Genomic DNA, 26,558 nt, shown 5'->3' with positions numbered 1-26,558 from the left:
ACCTACTTGGCAATAAGGATGATTCTGATTCTGATGTCTGATCGCTCCATCTCACAGACACCTGTGCTCGGGTAAATTATATCACGCCCGTTCCAAATTCACATTCGGCATTTGTTCTCCAGTGCAAACATACTTGTCCGCTTTGTCAACCTGGCTATAAGGTAAAAATGCATAGAGTAACTAATAATAATGTTAATTAAAAAAAAATCTGAAATTAAACAGGCTGATTTAAATGTGTACTTTATTTGTCCATTATCACCTGCCCACAGATATTTTTGTTCCCTTCTTCACAGGAAGCCAAGAAAAAGTATGACAAAGAGACAGAGAAGTATTGTGCAGTACTCGAGAAGCACTTGAGTCTTTCGGCAAAGAAGAAAGAATCGCATCTACATGAGGTACAGTTTTTTTTTTCTTTCTTCATATCATCATAACACAACTGTCCCGTCTGTCCTTTTGGTCTCATTCTCTGCAGGCGGACAACCAGGTTGATCACGTGCGACAGCATTTCTATGAAGTTTCTTTGGAGTATGTCTTCAAAGTACAAGAGGTGCAAGAGAGGAAGATGTTTGACTTTGTCGAGCCCGTAAGATTCTGCTTGGATTTTTTTTTCATGACTACGTTGAATCCCGTCGCCTGCAGACATTTCATTAGGATCATGCATTAAACGTGTTTGCTCCCTCAGCTGTTGGCTTTCCTCCAAGGCCTCTTCACCTACTACCACCATGGCTACGAGCTGGCAAAGGACTTCAGCCACTTCAAGACGGATCTTACTATCAGCATACAAAATGTAAGGTCACCTATGCTTTATTTTCCTTTTAACTCATCACTGCGTGACATGTGCAAAAATGTGTGCACTCCAGTGCCAGGTTTTTTTTGTCATTGTCACTCAAATTGCAGTACCCACAGAATATTAAGTTTTAGGACTACATAAACATTCCATGCAGCATAAGAAACCTTAGACTGTTTTCTTTCATCAGAAAAAAAGAGTTAATTCCCAAGTTATATGGGTCGGGAGTTACATGAGCTTGAAATGAGGGTGCTTTCACAACAGCTAAAGCTGGAACAAAGCACTAACATGGAAAAAAGGGAAATGCTACCCCCTTGTGGAAGGGAAAAACATTGTCAGAGGTCTGGCCAGCGCTTTATCGGCACCCAAGCAAGACAAAACAAAACCCAAACTAATTTGGAAATGGCGCTCGACGTCCGATTTTCAATTCCCGAATAACTTTGTAAATGCCAGTGAATGAGTTAATATCTTCCATGCCTCAATCCAAACTAAGTGAGATATTTTTTTCTCCCCTATTTCTGCCCAATTTTTCATCTGCTTTTCCTCCTTGTTCATTGCTAAGAGTGACTTGAATCAAGCGCTCAGAGTTAATCTCTTTTTTTCTTGTGCACAGACGCGGAATCGTTTCGAGAGCACGAGGTCCGAGGTGGAGAGTCTGATGAGAAAGATGAAGGAGAATCCTCATGAGCACAAGAGCATCAGCCAGCATGTGATGGAGGGATACCTCTATGTGCAGGAGAAGCGTATGAGCCAACACACAACATGGAAACGCATTAACCCTGACTGAATGATAACTATTTTTTTAACCCTTTTTCAGGCTCTTTTGTGTCCACTTGGGTGAAATACTACTGCACGTACCACAGGGAGCCAAAACGGGTCACCATGGTCCTGTTTGACCCAAAATCAGGGGGCAAAACTGTAAGTGTGGCGCCGCTTCATCATTTCTGCATTTTCCTCCATTGTCATGACACAGTTGCCACTGCAGCGATGTCAAGTTCTGACTCATCCGGCGCGGTGTTTTGGTTGCCCACAGTCATACTTGTTGAGACATATGAAACAAACAAAACAAACATTAAAAAAAAGTGTTATCTTCACATAACCACAAAAATAGAGTGAGTGCGTAAGCAGCATGACGCTCAACGGTGGTTTTCGCCCACGTACGGATAAGCCGCAGTTGATACAAGTTCAGGCCTGATCTGTGGGGAAACAGCTATCGCTTGTCATTTTGATCAAGTGGTGGAAAAAAAAAGTTCAAGTGTGGCCTGTGTAAGCCGACAGTTGCACCGGTCACTGTGCAAAGGGCTAGAGCATTCATTGATCATTCAATTCAATGTAAAAAAAAAAAAGATTAATTAACTCATTCACTGCCATTTACACATTTATTCGGGAATTGAAAATATGACAGAGCGCCATTCACGAAAAAGTTCGGGTTGTTTTTTTTTTTCTTGCTTGGGTGAAAAAAAAGTTGAAAAAACATATTTTTACAATTTCTAACATATAAATTGATATATATTGTATTAGATTGTATATTAACATTTGTTTAAGTGTGCAAGATCCTCACATAGTGAAAAAAAACATGAAATTTTCCGGTGAATAAGGCGCACCCCCAATGAATGACAAAAGTTTTCCAAATATAATATATACATATACAAGAAATATCGAAATCTAAGGCACACTACATTATAAAGCGCTACAGTAGAGGTTGACTACTTCTTCTACAGGGGCAAATTGAGTCGGTGGCTGCTGACAGTAGTTGCGCGACCTGTTGTGGCTCAATATGACTTTACATATAAGGCGCACCTGCATGTAAGGCGTAAGGCCATCTTTTAAAGAAAATCAAGGCTTTTGGGTGCGGCTTATACAGCGAAAAATATGGTAATATTTTGGGGGAGGAAAAAAAAAAATCACTGCCAACCCACTTTATACCTTCATATAATCTTCTCTTAATCTTTTTAGTTGAATAACTAAACAACCGCATCACAAATGCATTTTCCTGAAAAGACCCCTTTTTGTGTGTTGTGCCTGACAGGGTGATGAGGAGAGCTTCATCCTCAAGTCCTGCACCAGGAGGAAAACAGACTCGATTGAAAAAAGATTTTGCTTTGACGTGGAGGCCGTGGACAGGTGAGATTCAAGACATTGAATGTAAATACACCCCCCCCCCCCAAAAAAAAACAAGCCTAATTGCAGTTAACATTTTGTACACAAGGGGGCGCCACGACTCTAATTTTTTATTTCCCGTCGGAGTTTGTCCACTCACGGTTATGTAGATCCGTGAAATTTACGAGGTAATTTCCATCTCTCATTATTTATGGGAGATTAACTTTATTTGGAGAAATCAAATATTTTTTTTTCTGTTCTTTGTTGTGTTCAGACCGGGAATGATCACTATGCAAGCTCTGTCGGAGGAAGACCGCCGGTTATGGATGGAGGCCATGGATGGGAGAGAGCCAGTATGTTGTCACGGTTACCATTAGGGACTGTTACACGACGACAACATGAAGCGGTACTGAAGGTTCAGGACAGAAAACTCCCTGGTGGCCGGAAAAGGGAGATTATTTACTCCATGACAGATGGAGTGAGGGGGGGATCTATTAGGGGTTGAGGCCTTGATTTGTATAAATAACAAACAATTTAAATAATACCAAACAGTGTATTATGATATGTGAAAATGAAGCTTAAAAAGGGGATGAATGCAGAATTGACTAGAATTGATGTCAGGCTCTATGTTCCCTCTTATGTGTTCCAGTTAACCCATTCACTGCCATTCACAAATGTATTAGGGAATTCCACTGAACTCATTCACTCATTCATGCAATGCTACATCATGAATCCAATGTTCCGCTGGTGTCAAAGTGAAGGCCCCGGGGGCCAGATTTGGCCCACCATATCATTTTACGTGGCCCGCGAAAGTAGATCACAGGTCTTGCGTTTGCTGATGTTTGAACCAAAATTTCAAATTATCATATGTGATCGATAGTAACATAGCAAAATTCAAAATTAAGCGTCATAACGGCTCTCCGAGGCAAACCGTACCTACAATGTAGCCGGTGACAAAAATAAGTTTGACAGACCACTCATTGATTTGCATCTCTGTTCTTTTCTTAGGTGTACAACCTCAACAAGGATAACCAGACGGAAGGCAGTAAGTTCCTATTGTGACTTTTCTTCAGGACTTCCTAGTAATTATGGATTGATCTTATTTTGTTTTCTCTTTCATGGATAGTTGAATTACTTTGAATGTGGCTTGTGTGCATAATAGATTGCAGTTCCAATATTCAATTAGGCAGTGTAATTGTTATTGTATTTTATTGATTGTTTTTCACAAACTCTGTTCTCTCGCCCTCGCCCTCCCTCTTTTCTCAGTGGCCCAGCTCGATGTGATTGGGTTCAACGTGATGAAAAAATTTATTTACGCCGTGGAGACTCGAGGTAGAGTGGAACCTGTTGCCCTCATGCGAACAACAGATCTCTTGCCAATGTACGGCACATATAGCTTCAAAATGTCACACAAACAGCTTCATTTTTTGCATCCGACAGTCCGCTCTGATTCATGTGGACTTTGTATGTCGGTGTCACGGTTGAACTTTTGTTCAGAATGGCCAATCAGAGCACAGCGTTGAACATGCCCTTCCATTTGAATTTGATCACACAAATTGTGATTTTTTTTTGCTTTTAAAAAATTGCTATAATGACCCCAAACCAAACCAGAATGTTACAAGTTCTGTATTGAGCTACAAATATACACAGATCCTTTTTTCTTATATATCCCTCCTTCAAACAACTTATTTTAGCTGTTGTGTAAACCCACGTTACAATCCTTCGGATGCAAGCTGCGTGAATGCTTTTGCAGTGACATCGGGATGAAAAATATCAAGAGATATTTTTGGACATGTTTTCAGGTATTGATGAGCAAGGCTTGTACAGAATCGTCGGCGTCAGCTCTCGAGTGCAGAAGCTATTAAGCCTCGCGATGGGTGAGCACAAAAATATACAGGCAAAACACACACACATTTTTTTTAACCGCTCCACCCCCTTTTGTGGGTACCTCCGCCCTTCTTACCAACAACTAAAAAGATCAATCTACACAGCTTGATACTGAGAAGAAAAAAAATATTGCAGTCTGTTTTATTTGTGTCCATCAGATCCAAAAACATGCGCAGATGTGGAGCTGGAAAACCCAGAGTGGGAAATTAAGACGATCACCAGTGCGATCAAGCACTATCTTAGGTATGTTGAAAAGAAAGGGGGTTGAGGGGTGAGGTGGTGGTGGGGGGTGTATAAGCATTAAACAAATAGATTTTCAATGTTTCTCTTTTTTGCTTGTGTTTCTTTATTTGGTAATGCTGACTAAATACCATATTTTCTGGTGTATAAGGTGCACCCAAAAGCCTTATTTTTCTTCAAAAAATACTTATACGCCGGTGCACCTTAAATGTGAATTGATACTGAGACACCACAGGTCTCGCAACGCCTGTCAGCAGACACGACTACATTTGCCCCTGTAGAAGATGTCGTGCGTAACCCCAGTCTCTACTGTAGCGCCTTATTATGTGATGTAACTTCTATTTGGAAACCTTTGATATATTTCTTTATTATATTTATAAAACCTTTTTTATTCATTCACTATAAGGTGCGCCTTATAGTCAGGTGCACCTTACACGGTATATATGAAAAAGGCTTGAAAATGCACCATTCATTGGGAGTACGCCTTATCCTCCGGTGCACGTTATACACCGGAAAATACGGTACTATAAATGCTACATTGAGTCTTTTCTTGCTTTTAAGTCAACACAACGGAAATGTGATTTTTGTTTTTGTTTTCTTTTAGGGTGCTGCCTGCACCTCTCATGACATATCAATATCAGAGGAGTTTCATTAAGGCTGCCAGTGAGTATTCTTCCTTCTCTGTTGAGTAACTTACTTGGCCCTTGAATGTCATTCTGTTGAAATTCTATTTCTCGTGGTTGATTGTCCCACATCAATGCCATCTGAAAAAGAAATACATCTGACAAATAAACAAATAAATACATAGATAAATAAATAAATGCATAAACACATAAATAGATGGACAAATAAACAAATAAATAGACAAATAGATAAATACTTAAATAAATACATAAATATTAAGCAAATGCATTCATAGATAGACAAATGAATAAATAAGTAGGTAACTAGATAGATACATAAATAAATACACAGACACATAAATAAACAGATAGATAGATAGATAGATAGATAGATAGATAGATAGATAGATAGATATAGATAGATAGATAGATAGATAGATAGATAGATAGATAGATTAAAACAAATTAATAAATTAAAACGTGCATAAATAAATATACATAAATAGATACATAAATGACTAAATACATAAATAAAATGGGAGCACACATTGTAAACGATAAAGGGAGATTGAAATTCTCATGGGTATTTGAGACTTTTTGGTTTTACATTGATATTTAGTGTAAAAATGAACCCAATTTTTTACATCCAACCAAGTCGTCCACTTCTGAGTCAATAAAATCAAAGAACTGAAATTTGATATTCAGCTTTTATAACAAAAATAATAATTATAAATGTCATTTATAAGCGCCTTTCAAAACTCTCAAGGCCACTTTACAGTCACATGATACATTTTTCTGCGGCTGAGCAGCGGCAGCCAGACGTGCTGCCGTTCACTCAACCCAGACGTTTTGTTTTGTTATTTTCTTCCTCTCACTATTGCAAAAAATGTTTTTTTAATGTAATTTATGATGGCAATAATAAATAGTTATTTACAAAATAAGGCTGCATGGTGAACCGTACTTGCATCAATCAGTCAAAAAAATTGATGGATGCATAATAAAATTAAAGTTATTATTATTTGTTTACGTTTCAGGGAGAATGTTAAATGCATGTATACCTGAGGTCTGAAGATGAACTCGCCGGCTAATATATTGAGCCACCCACTGAGCTTAGCGGGTGCCCGCAGTGCAGCCACGGACACGTATTTCGTACTTCAGGCTATCGGTGGCCTTATGTTGCCGTAACTCACGCTTTTAATTTAAACAGATTCTTTTATGTCATTCTTCGAAACATGGCGAGAAACACGAGAAGTTGCACAGCATATCAAGGTTTCATCTCCTTTCGCGTAAAAAAAAGTGGTTTTGGCTCAAAAAAGCTCCCGTTCATGCAAGTATGCAGTCATGCGCACTTTCCAGAATCTTTCAACTGGCTTGTTTTCTCTTTTTGTGTGTGGTGAAGCCTCTCCAAAACTGAGCTACATTATCACACAAAGGAAGTCCAGGAAATGACAGAGTGTCTGGCTAGGCCACCAGGAAACGGCGCAGCGGGCAAGAAAAATACAAGAAAAATGCAAACTGACGTGCATTTGTAGTGAAATGACGCCAGTCGTCTTACTTTTAGGATTTTCTTCTCATCATCAAAAAAATGAACATGTAGCAGTTTTTTAAATGGCGTTGCATGCATCTGGTTTCGTTTATACGTCTGCCATAATTTGCATGACTGTGTGAATCCATATGTGCAAATCCGCGGTGTTTACTGCACTGGTTTCCAGCCAAGCGGTTTTTTTTCTTTCCCCTCCCATTCTGAACAAGCTCCAAGGTGATTTAAGGACAACGTCCTGCCGTGAACTCTCTGCCACGCTCCTTTTTTCTGTTTTGTTGCACTTCCTCCCACCCCGCCCACAGGCCCTCATCTGTCTTCAAATCTGCTACGCTCACTCCGTTTGTAAATACAGCGCATGGGCACTAGCACAGAGTTAGCATAGCGGACATCTGACAGAAGTGAACCATATGTACATAAATATTTGGACACATCTCTTAGCAGTCAATAGATGGGTAATAGCTCTTCTATGACGACTTTGGAAAATGGAAAGTTTCAAAAGTACTGCTGCGGCCAGCTTGTTGTTGAAAAGACGCTCATAAATAGTGATTAGGAATAATGTGGCGAAAAAATTATTGGCAAATCAACGTCTCGAAGCGCTTGAGTTGAAATGCTAATCGGCGACCTGGCTGCAAACCAACAAGGGGCGTTCTGGATTCGGGGAGTCTGTACTGATCCGCACAGAGAGCTTAATCCCCTCCAATTGGAAATCATCGGAAAAAAATACATCATGATCAAGATTGAATGAAGACAAGCAGGGGCGCTGTTGATTCAGTGTCACTCGTTTGACAATTTGAGCTTTCAAATCTCAGCTCCTTCCGTATAGAGTTTGCATATTCTCCCCCATGCTTGCCTTTGTTTTCTCAAAGTACTCTTGCTTCTTCCCCTACATACATACTCTTAAATTATTCATCAACATGAGCGCGAATAGTTGTTTGTCTACACGCACGGCTGGCGACCGGCCAAGGTTTGCCGCACCTCTCGCTCAAAGTCAGCCGAGACGGATGTCAATTCTCGGTTTCGCTGATGAGGGTAAACGGTGATCCAAAATGGATTCATGTGTTGTTTTCTATGTAGCCATCAAGGACATTTAAATTATTCTGTTCCTGGCTTGTTGTTGAATTTTTATTTCGTTTACGCTATGTATCCGAGGCTCATTTGAATCAGACTAGTCAATCACCATTTATGAGAGGCAATTACTCAATCAATCACTGATCATTACCCTGGAAATGGGAATACTACTGTAATATACAATACATTCGCAGAACAGTATTTGCCAAAAGGGCTTAGGAACAAACAACCAGTGGCGGACCGTCAAAGCCTGCTATGCCTTCTCTGCTGGAGCTAAAAATATCGAAATCACGGACTGATGTTAATCACATGTTGTCCATGAATTCTTATTAAATAATTCCAAATTGTCTTGTGGCTTCCTTTCATTACTTTTCCCCTGTTGCGCTGCTCCCAGATGTGTATTTTCATATTTAAGCATTTAACCAATCACATTTCAGCCATTTTCTACCAGGGTTTGAAATCTACTTGTACGCTTCTACAATCTGTTCTGCGGGCCCTGGAGCATCAAGTATGTTGATCAAACTGTTGCTCTAACCAATCAGATTTCGAGTTGGCAACCCAAAATGGGTACCAATGCCTTCTTGAAGGCGCTGGTCAATGTCAGCAAAACTATGATTGGTTAGTCACTAGCCAATCATAGTAGCAATAAAAATGCTCTGATCACAAGCCGCTAGTGACAAGAGCATACTGGCCATAGCTAGCACACCATATCAGTAGCGAGCTGCATAAGAAAATATATTGTCTTGATTTAATGGCAGTTTTGTCAACCCAAAATGGCTTAAGGTGAAGAAATGGATTTGGTTGAGATTTACTGTTAAAGCAATTTTCAAGATGGATTTTCAAGGGAAAAATGGACATCATTAAGAAAGGTCGGTCAGTTATGTCCTGGCTAATGGTACCATCTAGTGGACTTGTAGTAAATCATACCACACTTTTTTCAGTCTATATTTATTCATACGTAGCACTACTGAAGGCCTAGCGATGAAATCCACGGCCCACCAATGCAAACAACAGAATCTAGAAAATGATTTAGTGATATAAAATTGTATCTACCATCATCAATAACTGTTGTAAGATTGTGCGAATTGAGCTCGCTTCTAAAATGTTGTACCCAAAATCATCTCAGGTACTACGCGCCTGGTAATGCAGTTATCCTTAGCAACGTCGTTCACATCGCAGTTAGCGCCGTAATGCGTGCGTGTCAAGTTGTCAGCAATAATGCTTCAATGAATAGAATTACAATTATACCATTTTGTTAGTCTCTGGGCACAGCATCAATTACAAGTCTCGAGTGTTCCAATAACCTGCCGTGCGTGTTTTTTGGGAATGTGGGCGGAAACCGAACACCTATTTTAAAATCACAGACAGTCGTCACGACAGGAACAAAAACAACAAGAATTTTCTGTTGCCGGAAAAGGCAAAAACTGCTACTGCGGAGTCATTTCTGTTATTTCTACATCTATTCACAGAAAGTGTGTCTAAGTACCTTGCCGAGGTGAAACTGTGTTTATCGTTGCGTGCTAACAGCTACAATCCCCAGCGGGCATCTACTGTCATCTCTTTGCAGTCTTTATTTTTTAATCGTAATTGATTAATTTTATCATCAGTAATGTGCGACTCAGCTTTTTAATTTTTAATTTCATTTTAAATTAAATAATGTCAATTATTTTTTTTTTAATTAATGAACTCATTCACTGTCAGATGTGCAAAAATGTGTCCACACCAATGCAAGAGTTTTTGTCATTGCCACTCAAATTCCAGGACCCACAGAATATTGAGTACATAAACATACATTGCAGCGTAAGAAACCTTAGACTCTCTTCTTTCATCAGAAAAAAAGAGTTAATTTCCTAAATTATATGGGTCTGGAATTGTATGATCTTGAAATGAGGGCAGCTGTCCAAAATACAATGCATTAAATATTGATTTGTATAGCACTTTATTGGTTTGTATAGCACTTTAACATCTGAAGTTGGAACAAAGCGCTAAGATGGAAAAAAAGGGAAATGTTGCCCCCTCGTGGGAGGGAAAACTATTGCCAGAGGTCTGACCAGCGCTTTATCGGCAACCAAACAACAAAAAATAAAAGCCGAACAAATTCGGGAATGGTGGTCTACGTAATACTTTCAATTCTCGAATAAATTTGTGAATGGCAGTGAATGAGTCAATTAGAAAAATGTTTACATTAATTTATGAAAATTACTTTTAATGTTTTTTTTTTTTTTTTTCATTTTCCACCCCTGAATTTCTCTGGAAATGTTATAAACATCTACACGGGATGTTTTTATCTCATTGCAACTGAGCCGACTAATCACCAAAAACCAAGGGTGGGTCACTGCGCCACTTAGCGCTTTTTACGACTTCCTTACAATGCCTTTGGCGCTTTGCTGCGATTGAGTGAAGCCCTGGAAAACTGGTTAGAAAATAGATTGGCCATATGACAAAGAAAAAAAGGTAACTCGGCGGTGAATATTAGCAAATCGGAATCCCATTGCTCACCTCCCCTACTTTGCAGAATTGGACAACCCCGAGGCCAGAGTGACAGAGATCCATGGTTTGGTGCACCGACTGCCTGAGAAGAACCGGCAGATGTTGGAGCTGCTCATGAAACATCTTTCCAAGTAGGTGGCACTTGAATCAAAGAGGAAAAACAAAACATGAAAGGCATTTTCAACACTTCACAAGACTTCAGCGCTCTGATGTGAGCCAAATTGAAGCTTGAGACTTCGCCGGGTGGTTGTTCTCCATCCTTAGGAAGGTGTCAAGTTCGACAAACTACCCCCGACTCCATCCGAATGGAATTTTGCACCGAAACACTATCCAGCATTCAGCGTAATGATTCCATGACCTTTTTGGCCAGGTAGCGCGTGAGCCAGACCGCAATTAGTCAAGGAAGCTTCAATTTCATGTCATTAGACGGAGACAAACTTTATGGAAAAGTTGGAAATGAGCTACTGTCATTTGGAAAACAACTTCATCCACACGGCAGTTATATATCTTTTCTTTTAATGAGGTTCTCAAATGTGTTCAGCAGAGGAACCTTTGTGAAGATCTTGTTGCTTCATGAGGGATTTGACACGAAAACGATTGGCCCAGTGACGCCTCTTTACGTTTATGAGATGTTCCTTTAGGGATTTGGTCATTATCTTGCGTTTTCTTGAAATTAGCAAGCAAACTGGTTAGGCTTCTGTTTTCTTTCGACTTTTGTCAACGGGTTTCCAAACAATGGCCCCGGGGGCCATTTGCAGCCCGCCTGACAGTTTTCAGCGGGCCGCTGTGAATAGTTCATAAAGTGGTACTTAAGTCCTTCAATTGTTTAATACAGGTAACATCCGACTTACGACCGAGTTCAGTTCCGACCAAGTGGTCATAAGTCCAAATGGCCGTAAGTCGAAAGACTCGGAGGCTACATGACTCGCACCCCCCCGCCCCGTGCCGTCACACCGATTGCTGTGCAAGAGTGAGATGCTAGCTGGCCAAAATTGTCCTACGTGTTGCGGTGCCAGGCGTAGAATTAAAATAAAAAAATAGGGTTTGGAGGTCGTGGTTGTAAGTACGGGTGGTCGTAAGTCGAGCTGGTTGTAAGTCGGATGTTACCTGTATATATGGCCCTCAAATGAAAAAGGTTGGACATTTATGTGTTATCTAGTATAAACATTCCTTAAGAGGTTTCTGTCTGGGTTTCCTGCCTGTATGATGCCCGTTCCATTTCAGTACTCAAATGATTTTTTTTTCATCCTCGGGGCATTCCGAAGCTCTGAGTGATTTTTCCACGTGTCCTGGTCTCAGCTTCTCAATTGATTTGTTTTTTCCACGCTTGAGCAGCTCTCTGCCTTTCACGTACGCCTAAGACGAGTGTCAATGTAGTTTTCACAAGCAAATCCAGAATTTCCAAACATGTGCAATTGTGTTCCAAGTATATTCCAATAATTTTGCTTATGATAAAAATAATCTGGTTCAGATTTTGGATCCGTTGCAGACTTAAATTCCTGGAACTAAAAGCTGAACGGGGTCATTATTCTTTTATGAATCGTCTTTGAGGGGATTGTGAATTGACAAATGCATCGATTGTCTGTCTGTGAGATTTGTGAAGTTCCCCTGAACACTTACCGAGTGTTGGGTTCAACTTCCGATACTGGGTTGCAAACTTAGGGTGACACTATTGACTGACCTCCCATCAATGTAGTTTGTGGACATTACTTCCTTGAACGTTCCAGTCTGAAAATATATTTTTTTAATGTAATGGAGATGATGTATTTACGACTCTGGCAAAAAGTTGGGGAACAAAAGAGACCTTCCCCACTTTGAACCTTTTCACCAATGTTTAACAAAGTAGTACAGACCAGACCTTTTTGAAGATTTCACAATAGTTCTCAGCATTTCTAAATGAATAATAACAAGAAGAAGAATACATGTCATTTATAAGTGCCTTTCAAAACTATCAAGGTCACTTTACAGTCACAGCATAAGGTTTTCTGTGGGTTAGCAGTGGTAGCACATGTGCTAGCGGTCACTCAATCCGGAAGTAACTCAAATAGATAGAAAGTTAGCTCGCTAGTAGATAGCTAATAGATAGCAGCCAGCCAGTTAGCTATTTAGCTAATTGATAGCTAGCCAGCTAGATAACTAATAAATAGCAAATAGATAGCTAGCTAGGTAGCTCGCTAGATAGCTAGCAAGATAGATAGCGAGATAGATATATAGCTGCATAGGTATATAAATAAAAACAAGTGAAAAAAAGAAATAAGAATACACAGGAAAAAAGAAATAAAAATAAATTCAAGAGAAAAGACAAAAATGGGATGAAAGAAAGTTGAGTCAAAGAGCGAAAAAAAAAAAAAAAAAGGCACAATTGCGACGTTGAGGATTTGATATTTTGTTGATGTACACGTTTCGAAGAAAATAATAATTACACTATTTGACCACAGTGTAGCCAATCACCACCAGCACAACCTGATGACCGTGGCCAACCTGGGCGTGGTTTTTGGGCCGACTCTACTTCGCCCACAGGAAGAGACGGTTGCGGCCATCATGGACATCAAGTTCCAGAATATTGTTGTCGAGATTCTCATCGAGCACCATGAGAGGGTACGAGCGATTAAGTCACATTTGGTCACATCGTTCTGTGCACGGCCACTGACGGATTGACGGCAGATCTCGATATTGACTGACGTAGATATTCAAAGATGCGCCAAGCTCGGCTGGTGCTTCAAGCAACTCTCAGCTCAACCAGACCAGGAGGAGAAGCACTGAGAGCAAAGCTCCATCCTGCATTGAAAGACCTCTCACACTCTTCCAGACACCAACACATTCTCTTAAAGGTGAGCCAAATGCGAGATGACTTATGCAAATGTGACATTTTATCACAATTGCCAGGACATTTTTCAATGTCAAAATTCTGTTTACTTACTCATCCTCGTGTCGGCTGACAGTCAATTTCGTGATCGTCTTCGCATCACCCCCTGTGCTGAAAACAGAAAAAAATGTAATAAACATGCTGAGAATGAAGGCTCAGGTTTGCTAGGCACTGCGATGATGTCTCATCTAGCATCGGTGGGACTGACGGCGCCGTCGTTCCTCACCATCCTTGATCGTTGAAGGTGAGAAGAGGAACAGCGTTGTCAGCGCCGTGGTGGGCGAGCCACAGCAGGCCGCGTCATCTACCGCCAATTGCAACAGCAACAGCACCGGCAGCAGCAGTAGCAGCAGCAGTAGCGGCGGAAGCCAAGGTCTGACACCCAGACACAGCCTTACCAGCAACGACGGCGAGCACGACACCAGGCACGTCCGTCCCAGCTCACTGTGAGTGCCACTAAAATGAAATACTGCATTGAGGTCACTCCGGTTTCAACTAGCATGCGCTGAATTGTATCTTCACTCACTCTTAGACTGCTGCTTAAAGGACAACCAACGTCACTTTTTTGTTTCCTAACTGACATCAGAAAAACGTTTTATAGCATCTAAAATACCCAAAACCCGCAGTATGATATTTTTATTCAAATGCAAAACACCAATAAAAATGACTGCAAAAAAATGAGCTGCGAATTGGGCATTTTCAGACAGTTCCGCCCCCAGTTCGTGACGTCACGCCAAGACGTCTTGCATTGCTGGAGAATAAAAACAATGGCTTCAGATTCGGAGAATATGCTTTCTTGTTACACATCCAGTTATGAATATGATTCAAATAGTTCTGAAGAGGAAAGCATACATGTTTGCAATCGATTAAAGAATTTATTTGTGCCATTTTGAGGCAACATTGGGGGGAAATGTCTCACCCAAAAAGAGGCAGAAAATGGCCACTGAGCTCCTGTGAGGAACGAATCAGCCCGTTTCCACAGGCTGATTAATTCCTTACATGAAGCTTGGGCAACATGAGGTTTTCAGACCAAACAAGCACATCAAAATGCATTGACGTGATGGAAGGACTGCTACAATGTGTCCTTTTTGTCGGTCAGGGGCGTTCCTTCAGTGACGTCACGTACGGACTCGTCACCAACTCAAAAACAAGACTTCCGGAATATTCAGCACAAGTCTTAAAACGTAAAATATAGCTATATGTGGTGGAATCTTTGTAAAATACGCTCAGTAGAAGTCATTTGAAGCCATTTTACAAATTATGGACACAACTTGTTCAGAGACGTCGGTTGTCCTTTAAGAGAGGCCAATATTTGACCACTCCATGAGACGCATGTCCACCGTTTAAGCGTATCCCCAAAAACCCCTCCCCCAAAAAACTTGCAAAAAATAATACAGACTATCTACATTTTGCCATTAAGATTTAATAATAATAACAATAATCATTATCGTGATTCCAATAAAAACTTCATAGACACCTTAATGCAACATTGACCTGCCTCAGCTGGCTCTCGCCGACGAACACTGCTGGCGGCGTTGATTTCAAAACATTCTTCCCCAAAGGAACAAATGGAAGTTCATCCAGGCATCCAGTTTTCTTACTATTTATCCTCATTAGGGTGTGCTGCGATGCCCTGGAATGGACATGAATTCATTTATTCAATGGTCAAACCACATTTTTTTGACATTCGTAATTGCCTCACAGGTGTAAAAAAATACATTAGCCACTGTATAAAAAACTGGATGCAATGCATCTTCGGAATATAAATAAAGTTACAAGAAGGTAGCATTCAAATTACTCCTGCAAGTATGATTGAAGTAAGTGCAATGGAGTGAATGGAACTTGTTACTCTGCACTTTTTCTGTTATTGGCCGGCAGCCTGTCCAGATTCCATAACACCTCTCACTCAAAAGCAGCTGGGAGAGGCTAACAATAGACAGATGGCTGACTGGAACATGTGAGGAGTCTGTCTGCCAGAGCGGTAAAGCAGAGAAGGAAAATAAATAAATACATATTTTTTAAATTCCACCCCTTGAAATTGTTTATGACGTCTGTTTTCATGCGCGCATGCTGTCACTCGCCTGTCAGCCAGTTCGCCGCAAGTAAACGAGGCAAAGCAACGTCGGGTGTTTGTGTGGGCACATTGCATCAACTGTCAACAGATCTTAGGATGAGATAAGATGAAACTTTTAACGGAATCATGCTTGTCAAAAAAAATCTCCATGAGGAATGGATTTGAAAGACTACAAAAGTTTATATAAACTATGATTAGCGTGTGGTATATTAACTCATTCACTGCCAGATGTGCAAAAATGTGCCCTCTCCAGTGGCAGGGTTCTTTTGTCATTTTCACTCAAATTGCAGAACCCACAGAATATTGAGATTTAGGACTACATAAACTTTCAATTCAGCGTAAGAAACCTTACTCTCTTCTTTCATCGGAAAAAATGTTCATTCCTAAGGTATATGGAGTTACCTGAGCTTGAAATGGGGGCGACTATACAAAATACAATTCATACATATTGATTCATAGAGCACTTTAACAACAGCTGAAGCTGGAACAAAGCGCTAACATGGACAAAAGTCAAATGCTGACCCCTCGTGGAAGGGAAAAACATTGCCAGAGGTCTGACAAGCGCTTTATTGACACTCACCAAAAAAACAAAACTCGAACAAATTTGGGAATGGCGCTCCATGTCTTGCTTTTCAATTCCCGAATAAATTAAGGAATGGGAGTGAATGAGTTAAATTTCTCACGAGTTCTTGGATTGGATTGGATGTACCTTTATTCATCTCACAGTGGAGAAATTTACATTTCACAGCGGCAAAGTTATGAAAGGAAGAGGAAAGGAAAGAAAGAAGTCGAAGAACAAAATACAGGAGCTTAATACATTCACTGCCATTCACAAATTTATTTGGTAATTAAAAATATGACGATGAGCGCCATTCCCGAATTACAGTAGTTCGGGTTTTATTTTTTTTCATGCTTGGGTGCAGTATTTCCCTTTTTTTCCCCATGTTAGTGCTTTGTTCCAGCTTCAGCTGTTGTTAAAGCACTGTATAAACCAATATGTACTGTACTCTTAATGCCTTCTGAGAATATATCCGAAACATTAGTGCCCATCGTACCTCGAACGCGCCATAATGAGCAAATTGAACATGAGTCCAGCAGTCTGAATGTGTTCGCTGTCAGAACATGACACTTTCAGACAGGAGTCATTAAGTTGTCTCATTTGAAAAGGCCAAAACTTTGAAGTCGCTTTAACTTTATAGTATGAAAAACAACACCTCCTTGAGTACAGTGGTACCTATAGTTCAAGAGCTAAATGTGACCAAGGTCATAATTTTATTTTGCTCATGAGGAGTGTAAAACGTTTTTGAATCGCTGAATTGGTTTGGATTGAAATGATATGGGCCATATAAAAAGTGAACCACTGCGACAACATGAACATTTTTCATTTTAACTGGAGCTATACCGATGTGACAGCTTTGAACCACATTTCTCAGGTAACTTGAGACTACATTTGCTGTGTAATGCATTGACATTTTGTCATTTTAGGTTGAACCCCAAAACCCGCAGCAGCGTACCCGCATGGTAAGTAGAGACTAACAACCCATCAAATGTAACGAATTTTCCACACTTTAAGGCACACCGCATTATAAGGCGCACCTTTAATGAATGACATTTTGAAATGTTTGCCTTATAAAAGGCACACCACATTATAAGGCGCTACAGTAGAGGCTGGGGTTACATTACGCATCCATTACAAACATAATAAAACTACAACTAATAATAATAATGATAATAATGCTAATAATAACAACAACAATAATAATAATAATAATAATAATAATAATAATAATAATAATAATAATAAATAGCTATTCATTTACATGTAATTATAAGTGTACCTGCCGTAAGCTCATTTTTGTTGGCACGGGCCACATTGTAGTTACGGTTTCCTCTTGAGGGCCGATGAAATGAAAGATGTGGCAAGCCAGATTTGGCCCCCTGGCCTTGACTTGGCCACCTGTCCATTAGACGGTGCAGCTAAAGGGATTGTCAACAAAACAGTCAAATAGTTCGATGCTGAATAAACGCATGAAAATCTGGACTCACCCCATTCATATTGTAAATAGCAAAAATATTCCAGCGTTTTATTAGAGTTTATCACCACACAATAATAAAAATCATTTTCAGAGATTACCAATTGTATAAGGCCCATGGTCATCTTTTGAAGAAAATGAAGGCTTTTGTGTGCGCCTTATACACCGGGAAATACAGTAATGTAATTTATTATACAGACCTCAAAGCATTTCAGTTTTGATGAGGCGAAACAGCGCAAAGTTTGATCTACAAACTGCTAACATGAAACATTTTATATCAAACTTTGCCATATGAATAGAGCATTGTTAGCTGTTATTAGCATCAAAATAATCATTGTTACGACCAGACCATGATGACTAAAAAACATCTCCATTTTCCGGTACCCTTCAGTGCATCATCGTCCAGTCCAAACTCACCACGGTCTCCCTCCTGGCCCATGTTCTCGGCACCGTCCAGCCCGCAGCCCATTTCTTCGACATCCAGCGACTCGTCCCCAATCAGGTCGGTCATCATGGCGTGTTCACATCTGCGCTGTTTGAACGACACGCGCAGACGCCGCTGTCTCCTCGGTTACACGGGGAAACAGCATGTTATTTCTTCAGCATCATTTTTTTTTATTATTGGGAATAATATCTCACCAACTTTGTGATTATTATCATCTCATAAATTTCAAATCTTAATCATATCTGATCGTGACATTGGGATGTATTTGCATACAATACATATTGATTTACATAGCGCAGGCCTGCATGTGTCTTAACTCATTCACTGCCATTCATGCATTTATTCAGGAATTGAAAATATGACGTAGAGCGCTATTCCTGAATTTATTCTGGTTTTATTTTTTCATGCTTGGGTACCGATAAAGCGCTGGTTATGGCCTCTGGCAATGTTTTTAATTTCACCTTTTTCCATGTTAGCGCATTGTTCCAGCCTCAGTTGTTGCTAAAGCACTATAGAATATGTATGTATTGCATTGTATTTTGGACAGCTGCCCTCATTTCAAGCTCAGATAACTCCAGACCCATATGACTTAGGAATTACCTTTTCTTCTGATGAAAAAAAGAGAGTCTAAAGTTTCTAATGTTGTATTGAATGTTTATGTAGTCTTAAAGGATAACCGACACCATTTTTTTTTTGTTTTCTAACTGACACCAGAAAAACGTTTTATAGCATCTAAAATACCCAAAACATGCAGGCTGATATTTTTTGTCAAATGCAAAACAGCAATAAAAATGACTGAAAATGTCCCAAAACTACTTCAAAATGACTGCGGACATGGTGAGTTTCAGAAGGTCCCGCCCCCTTGTTCGTGACGTCACGCCAGGACATCTTCGCCTTGCTCGAGAATCAAAACAATGGCTTCAGATTCGGAGAAGATGCTTTCTTGTTAGTCATCCAGTTATGAATATGATTCAAATAGTTCTGAAGAGGAAAGCATAAATGTTTGCAATCGATTAAATTAGTCCTCCCGTATCAATTCGAGCAGTCAGGACTCAAGTATAGCGTCCCAGAAAATGCACAAGATGGCGCCCAAGCTCCGTTGGAAATGGGCTGATTTGTCTGCTGGGAATTTGTGTCAACTATTATCAAATCGTAGTCTTGGTGCAACACACAACGATTCACCATCGTGTTATTTATGTGTTTTCCTTCTAATTTCGCCATCAACACGGATCAACACGATGTTTTCAGACCAAACAAAGTACCCAAAATGCATTGTGTGTCACTTTCTCGGTCAGGGGCGTTCCCTCCGTGACGTCAGGAATCGTCACCAACTCAAAAACAAGACTTCCTGAATATTCAGCGCCAGTCTTAAAACGTAAAATATAGCTATATGCGGTGGAATGTTTGTAAAATACGCCCAGTAGAAGTCATTTGAAGTGATTTTACAAATTATGGACAAAACTTGTCCGGAGGCGTCGGTTGTCCTTTAAGAATCAATATTCTGTGGGCCCTGGAATTTGTTGGCCCTTCTAATATTCTGTGGCCCCTGGCACCGGAACGGACACATTTTTGCACATTATGGCAGTGAATGAGTTAATATGATCACCGGTAGATGCAATGACAGTGAGTCCAAAAGTATTGTGTGTCTGATGTTGGCACTTTCTGTCCTCGCAGCATTTCTGGCAAGCGAGCTCGGGCACTTTACGCCTGCAAGGCGGAGCATGACTCCGAACTGTCCTTTATTGCTGGCACTATCTTCGACAATGGTGAGTCACACCTTTGTTTCTAGCGTGTTTTGCAAAAACAGAAGTGAATGTATTTTTATTTGCTTTGTCTACTTTGTTATGCAGTTCATGCCTCACGCGAGCCGGGCTGGTTGGAAGGAACGTTGGATGGTCGAATAGGATTGATTCCTCAGAACTATGTGGAATTTCTATAGCGCACCAACTGACTTGGCGGACGACACTGGACTTGGACAAGGCCAAATTGGGACTGCAAGTGCAAGGAAATTGAGGGCATGCTGAGGGCCCAGATTTGATTATTGACACCAATGAGAATTCCGTTTTGTCCTCCTTTATTTGATGTGGTGCATGCACACAATTTGGTGGGATCTCAGAGTTGCACTGGAGGGAGTCTATGCGGCTCCAGCTGTTAGTGGATTACTTTGAATGGCTTCCCAAGTCCTTGCCAAGATGATGTGCTAATGAGCTTGGAATGTGCATGCGTGTGGGTGTGCGTATGTCTGGTGAAAGAGAGAGAGAGAAAAAGAGAGAGTAAATGAACTGATATATGCTATCGTCTTTCTCTCCTATTGTCTTCAACTGCACTGGCTGCTTATGGAAATCTTCCAGCAGATGCTGATGACAAATTAAAGTGTCCTGTCACACCCCCCCCCCAACCCCCCTCAAGCTACCCCCCCCCCCCCCCCACAAGGTCAGGAGCATTTTTAAAATAATTATTCTCTCCACAAGCCAGAGTCTGGATAGTGTTTGAGGTGATAGTAGCCCCCCCCCCCCACACACACACACATATTCCTGTTTCAATGGTTTTGTGAGGTCCGGATAACTCCAGATAAAGGAGTGAGGGCCACCGTTGCTGATAAGTTTAGAGAAGAACTAGTGTTACATTTGAACACTAAATGCCACCCCATTTCCCACTTTAACTTTTTTGAAAACAAATAAATAAAAAGTGGACTTGAAACTGAAATAACAGCAGGAGTGAGGTTTCTGAATTGGTACATTTAAAGTCCTCACCCCTGGAGTGAATTTGGTTAAAATATCGTTTACTTTTGGTCTGAACTTTTTCCTCTCATTATACACGCACACACACATACAGCGAGTAAAAAGTGTGTGTATCCAAGTGAAATGAAACTACACACCAAAAAATGAGGACCTTTCTGAAACTTTAACAGGCGCATATATAGACCCTCTAGAAGCATTTAGAATGAAAAACTTGTGAGGACCAGCGAAAAGGTCTTCACGTGTCAAAAATGTCCTCACTACGTATGGTATAAAACGTTAGTGGTCCTCACAAGACTAGTCATACAAACACACACACACACACACACACACACACACTGGGTAGCTCACTGCGAGGTGGCCGCCACAGGAGTTCATCCAAAGGTCACTCCATGTTCTTTTCACCAACACACACAGGCCGGGGGGGAAAAAAGAGATAACAATTTCAAACACGTTTCCAGCCGTATATAAGGAAACGCTTAGTGCTGACGTGCTTTTTTTTTGTAGGGGGCATATGCTTGACTCAACACATGCATTGACTTGTATAATCACTCAAGGGATTCGAATCAAGTCACTGGAAGGAACCATATTCAAATGTTTTCTTCTATTGCAATCACAACAAATATAGACTTTTTTTTTTATCCAAAACAACAGATTTTTTTCCTAGAATTAACTCATTCACTGCCAGGCGTGCAAAAATGTGCCCAGGGGGTTTTTTTCATTGTCACTCGAATTCAAGAATCCAGAGAATATTGAGTTATAGGACTACATAAACATTCAATCCAGCGTTCGAAACCTTAGAGTTTCTTCTTGTATCAGGAAAAAATAGTTAATTCCTAAAATATGGATGTGAAGTTATCTGAGCTTGAAATGAGGGTGGCTGTCCAAAATACAATGCAATATTGGTTCATATAGCGCTTTAACAACAGCTGAAACTGGAACAAAGCGCTAACATGGGGAAAAGGGGGGACATGCTGCCCCCTGGTGGTAGGAAAAACATTGCCAAAGGCCATGGCCAGCGCTTTATCGGCACCCAAGCGAGAAAAAAGAAACCCGAACAAATTGGGGAATTGCGCTCTGTCATATTTTCAATTCCCGGATACATTCGTGAATGGCAGTCAATGAGTTAACATCTTCTCCTTGACTTTGCAGTTGAGTTCATTCAGTTCAATAACAAAGTGAATGAAATCATATTTTATTTCTCCTAAAATACATATTTGAAATGTAGAAGCATAAGCTACCCGACATTTTGACCCCAACATGCTCCCGTGTACAAAGTTGACATTTTTTGCCCTCCCAAGCGTGTCCAAAGTCTTGCTCTAACATGTGAAATAAGACTACTTTTATTTATGAGACTTTCTTGGAATCTGAACGATGTGTTTTATTCATTTGTACATATATACTTACATACACATTTGATCAGATTTTTTTAAGTATGAAATTTTTACATTTGTTATTCTTAGCATACTAACTTAATTCCTTAATCTTGATTCCAGCTTTGATTTTGATTGATGATTTTTTTTTCCTGTTGTCACTTAAAGTTTATTTACAGCCTTAAAACATGGTGGAATTGCAGACTTGTTCTTCTGGATTCTTTTTTTAACGCCTACTTTCAGTTTGTAATAGGGCAGCCACAAGTGTTTAGGGAGCCAGAAAAATCAAATAAAATATTTCCAAGATTTATTGTGTTGTGTGTGGAAATATATATTCGACTTGTACTGAAATTTCAGTATAAGGAGTATATATACTGAAATCTAAGAGAACAAGTACCATATTTTCCTGCATTATAAGGCGCACTTAAAAGTATTGAGTAGTCTTCGAAAGCTGTGCGTCTTATAATCAGCTCACATGTAAATGTTGAATTGTATTGTATTCGTTTTAGCGTAATAATGTGGACGCTTTTAAATGTGCTACTCAGCACATGATATATAGTGCAGAAAATACAGTAAGTCTATTTACAAACATTTTTGTCAAGAGAAAAGAGCGGAAATGGGTTTGAAAAAAAAATGTTGACTTTATTATGTCCTCGGCCTCAAGTCAAATCACTTCCTGCCAGTCAACCAAATAACAACACAGAGAATTCAACATTGAATCAAAAAGGTGAAAATATCGACATGGACTACAAGTTGGGCATACTTTAAATAATACACAAGTTGTATCAGAAACCATTTGTCTTTTTTTTTCGTGTTGTTTGTATACTTTCCTCCCACTCAAACAAACATTGCTGTGTTTGCATTTCTTACATTGAACTGAAATACGAAAAAAAACAAAATACGCCATACACACCGGCAAAACTTGATCGGCCCTTAAAATCTTAAAGATGATACTTTATACAAAATAGACTCTTATCGACCAATCGGAGCGTAGTGCAGTTTTGTCCGGCTCCGGTCGATTTACAAGTGATTTACATTCCTTTTTTTATTTACCATATCGGGAAGGGGGAAATGGCATAGGGCTCTAAAGTGACCAGTATTCCTCACATCAATAGCGATGAGATCCAAAGTCTGGACGGTTACAAAAGAGAAAAGATGCCTTTCAAAATAGGATAAATCCTAAGAGATACTTCAAATGTGACGGAATACTTTTTGTTGTCGTTTTTTTGTTTTTAAAGAGTTGGCTCCGAAGCTTTGGTCACAAATCTTACCTCAACGATACCCTCCACAAAAACGCTTTCACACAATAACCCGTACGTAGCTTTTACATCGGCCTCACGAGTCATGCACCCGCTTATATCACGTTTACTGCTACTCTTTTAGCACAACTCAACAGCCACTCGCAAATTCACCAGAATAATTCTGATTGAAAAACTATATTGATAAATATATATTCTTAACTCATTCACTGCCAGAAGTGCAAAAAGGTGTCCACTCCAGTGCCAGGGTTTTTGTCATTGTCACTCAACTTCCAGGACCCACAGAATATTGAGTTTTAGGGCTACATAAATATTCAATGCAGCGTAAGAAACCTTAGACTCTTTTTTCCTCAGAAAAACAGTCAATTCCTAAATGATATGGTTCTGGAGTAATAGAGCGGGAAATAAGGCTGGCTGTCCAAAATACAATACAAACATATTGGTTCATATCGCGTTTTAACAACAGCTTAAGCTGGAACAAAGCACTTACGTGGAAAAAAAGGAAAATGCCGCTGGAAAAAAACAGAACAAATTTGAGAATGCGCTCCAAGTCATATTTTCAATTGCTGAATAAATTCATGAATGGCAGTGAATGAGTTAATGCTATCCTGATTTGGAATTTCTGTTATGGCTCGGTCTCATATGATATGTGTACATCTTAAAGCATTTCGGGTAATAGAGCGCAGGAGGGTTTGATATGAGGTTGATGATACGGTACTCTGCTCACAAAAAGTTTGCGCGGGGGGGGGGGGGGGTCGTTGAGCAAAGTCACACCCCTCAAGTGTCTAATTATCTGCATGCACTAAAGCGCAACGGCTTGTGGGAATTTGGGTGAATTTAGTCTGAAAGTGATTTACAAGATAATTCAAGTCTACATTGTGTGTGAAAATTAGCGGTTGTGTGACTGTGGCTGTTTTGATACGCTTTTGGTTCACAACACGTCAACTGATGTCTACTGTTTTTTGTATTCTTTTGGGGACAGTAAAATAAAGACGGGTCAATAACTGTATTAGGTGCCTGAGATATCCTCATCAGAACGGAAATCTTGTTATGAGTGGTCAAACGGTCTCTCAAAGAGTCTTGAAATGCATTTCCTTCATTTTTTTTCGTTTATAGGACATCATTTTGGCATAGGCCACACAGGGCTCAGCTAAATATAGCGCGTACATACGTATAATAAGGGGTTAAAATGACACTCAATCATTTCCTATACATCCCTTTCCATGCATACCAAGTCATTTGTCAAAATGAGTCCCTTTGCTCATATACGTTCTATTTTTAAAATAATAATGAACATTTTGAGCGCGTCTCTGAAATGTCCGCCCTGCCATTACGGGGTAATTGCTTCTTTAAGTAACCCTGTGATGCTTTCGCCGACATGACGGCCGACATTTTGTCTTGCTTCGACGGTTATTGAAACCGTGGAGAGTTGCCGAGTAAATATTGACATTTAGATTGTGAAATTGTTGATGGTTGTTGTCGAGCTGTCCGGTTGGGAAAAATGAACCGGATAATAAAATAATTCGGAAATGTGAATACAGTGATACCTCTGTTTACGAACCCCTTGGCTTACAAACTTTTCGGTTTACGAACGTTACGTTTCTGAAAATGTTACCTTGGCATACAACCTTTTTTCGTACATGGAGCTGCCTCAATGAGTGATGCGTCGTTCACGAACAAGCCCGTTCTAACAACAAAATGGCAGCTGACTGTTTTTGTCCTTTATTCCCCACCCCCAGTCTTCGGTTAAAGCCATGTGATTGGTCAAAAACGCAGCAGTGACGGGGGTGTGATTTACAGATAGAGAATGAAGCCATTCTCCAAAAAGAAAATGGCTGCCGACTTTTTTTGTCCTCTATTCCCCGCCCCCAGTCGTCTGTTAACGCCACGTGATTGGGCAAGAACGCAAAAGTGGTGGGGGGGAGGGGTTAAACATTAAAGAGACAGGCAGACGACAGTGAGAGTTTCAACTTTGATAGTTCAAAGGCAGAGTGTAGACTGCAAGGTTAAAATATCCCATCAATCAGGCTCCACAAATAACCCGCACATGCCATCTGTACACTTGATGTAAAAAGCTATCAACCCAGCTAAACAGAACACAATTGATGAGGAACTAGATACAATTATCACAGAGAAAGCACCTCCAAGGGATCATTCCTCAAGATGGTGAAAGAAGGTTACGTTCCTCATCAAGTGTTTAATGCTGATGAAACCGGCCACTCCATTCCATCAAGCCATCAACAACCATCACAAAGGTAAATAAACCGACTTTTTTATACAGTAAAGTATATTTCTTTAATTATAATACCATCGCACATTTATCATACATAAAATAAGGTATATTTTGTGTAGTTTTAAGGCTTAGAAAATTAGAATTTAAGAAATTATTATTATTATTAAAGTATTTATGGGGACCTGGGAACAGATTATTCTCATTTTAATGGTTTCCTATGGGAAATTAATTTTTGTGATACACACGTTTCGCCTTACACACTCTGTCTGGGAACTAAATAAGTTTGTAAGCCAATGTATCACTGTATTTAGTTTCAAGGTGTGCATGCCGCTAATTAACGATCATGTTGCTCAATCAAGATCTGCGGTTTTGCTCCTAAAATGCGCGGCAAAAATGATTTTTGTGACAAGAGGACATCTCAAAAGGCACCCAAAGACACAGGTGTCAAAGTAAAGGCCCAGGGGCCAAATCCGGCCCACCACAGTTTTTTCGGCCCGCGAAAGCAGATCAAACTTGTGAAATTCCATGATGCTTGCTAAAATCCGAACCAACATTTCATATTTTTGGATGTAAACCACAAAAATAGTCATTATTCTTGACTTCGGATATGAAAACTAGTTATTCATTAATTTGTTGTGCGCTCTATATGTAATATGTGAAGGGGATTAAACATTCGAATGGCTTCCCCAAATTCATAACGGCCCTCGAAAGGGCGTCAAAAATGACTTTGACACCCCTGCCCTAAGATGACAGTGACACTTTGAGAGGGATGTGATTTTTTCCCCTAAAATCAAAGCAT

At 40.1% G+C, this 26,558-nt stretch overlaps 1 protein-coding gene and 1 long non-coding RNA gene across 2 annotated transcripts in view; one reads left to right on the top strand and one right to left on the bottom strand.

The window, feature by feature from the left end:
- LOC148886460 (rho GTPase-activating protein 26-like) overlaps positions 1-23,533 on the top strand; it is a 60,706-nt gene extending 37,173 nt beyond the window's left edge. Inside the window, exons 6-25 of the mRNA XM_089016398.1 lie at positions 294-395; positions 473-583; positions 683-787; positions 1,401-1,530; positions 1,605-1,705; positions 2,817-2,911; positions 3,162-3,240; positions 3,896-3,932; positions 4,154-4,219; positions 4,690-4,764; positions 4,933-5,017; positions 5,619-5,677; positions 10,764-10,869; positions 13,177-13,336; positions 13,425-13,569; positions 13,849-14,050; positions 17,164-17,199; positions 18,103-18,213; positions 19,831-19,922; positions 20,007-23,533. Of these exons, the coding sequence (XP_088872524.1) occupies positions 294-395; positions 473-583; positions 683-787; positions 1,401-1,530; positions 1,605-1,705; positions 2,817-2,911; positions 3,162-3,240; positions 3,896-3,932; positions 4,154-4,219; positions 4,690-4,764; positions 4,933-5,017; positions 5,619-5,677; positions 10,764-10,869; positions 13,177-13,336; positions 13,425-13,569; positions 13,849-14,050; positions 17,164-17,199; positions 18,103-18,213; positions 19,831-19,922; positions 20,007-20,095 (1,986 nt within the window). The 3' untranslated portion in view covers positions 20,096-23,533. The remainder of the gene's footprint in view (positions 1-293; positions 396-472; positions 584-682; positions 788-1,400; positions 1,531-1,604; positions 1,706-2,816; positions 2,912-3,161; positions 3,241-3,895; positions 3,933-4,153; positions 4,220-4,689; positions 4,765-4,932; positions 5,018-5,618; positions 5,678-10,763; positions 10,870-13,176; positions 13,337-13,424; positions 13,570-13,848; positions 14,051-17,163; positions 17,200-18,102; positions 18,214-19,830; positions 19,923-20,006) is intronic.
- Positions 1,704-13,967, bottom strand: LOC148886461 (uncharacterized). The gene is made up of 5 exons (XR_016117767.1): positions 13,831-13,967; positions 13,659-13,715; positions 10,748-10,879; positions 5,712-5,778; positions 1,704-1,825 (listed from the first exon to the last, which is right to left on the bottom strand). It is a non-coding gene; the product is annotated as an uncharacterized LOC148886461 (long non-coding RNA).
- Positions 23,534-26,558: the final 3,025 nt, after the last annotated feature.

Source organism: Hippocampus bargibanti, linkage group LG16, assembly GCF_051943395.1.
Source record: "Hippocampus bargibanti isolate YZ-2025 linkage group LG16, ASM5194339v1, whole genome shotgun sequence".
Classification (NCBI taxonomy): domain Eukaryota; kingdom Metazoa; phylum Chordata; class Actinopteri; order Syngnathiformes; family Syngnathidae; genus Hippocampus; species Hippocampus bargibanti.
Note: the sequence above shows the minus strand (reverse complement) of the source record. Positions and strands in the feature narration are given on the sequence as shown.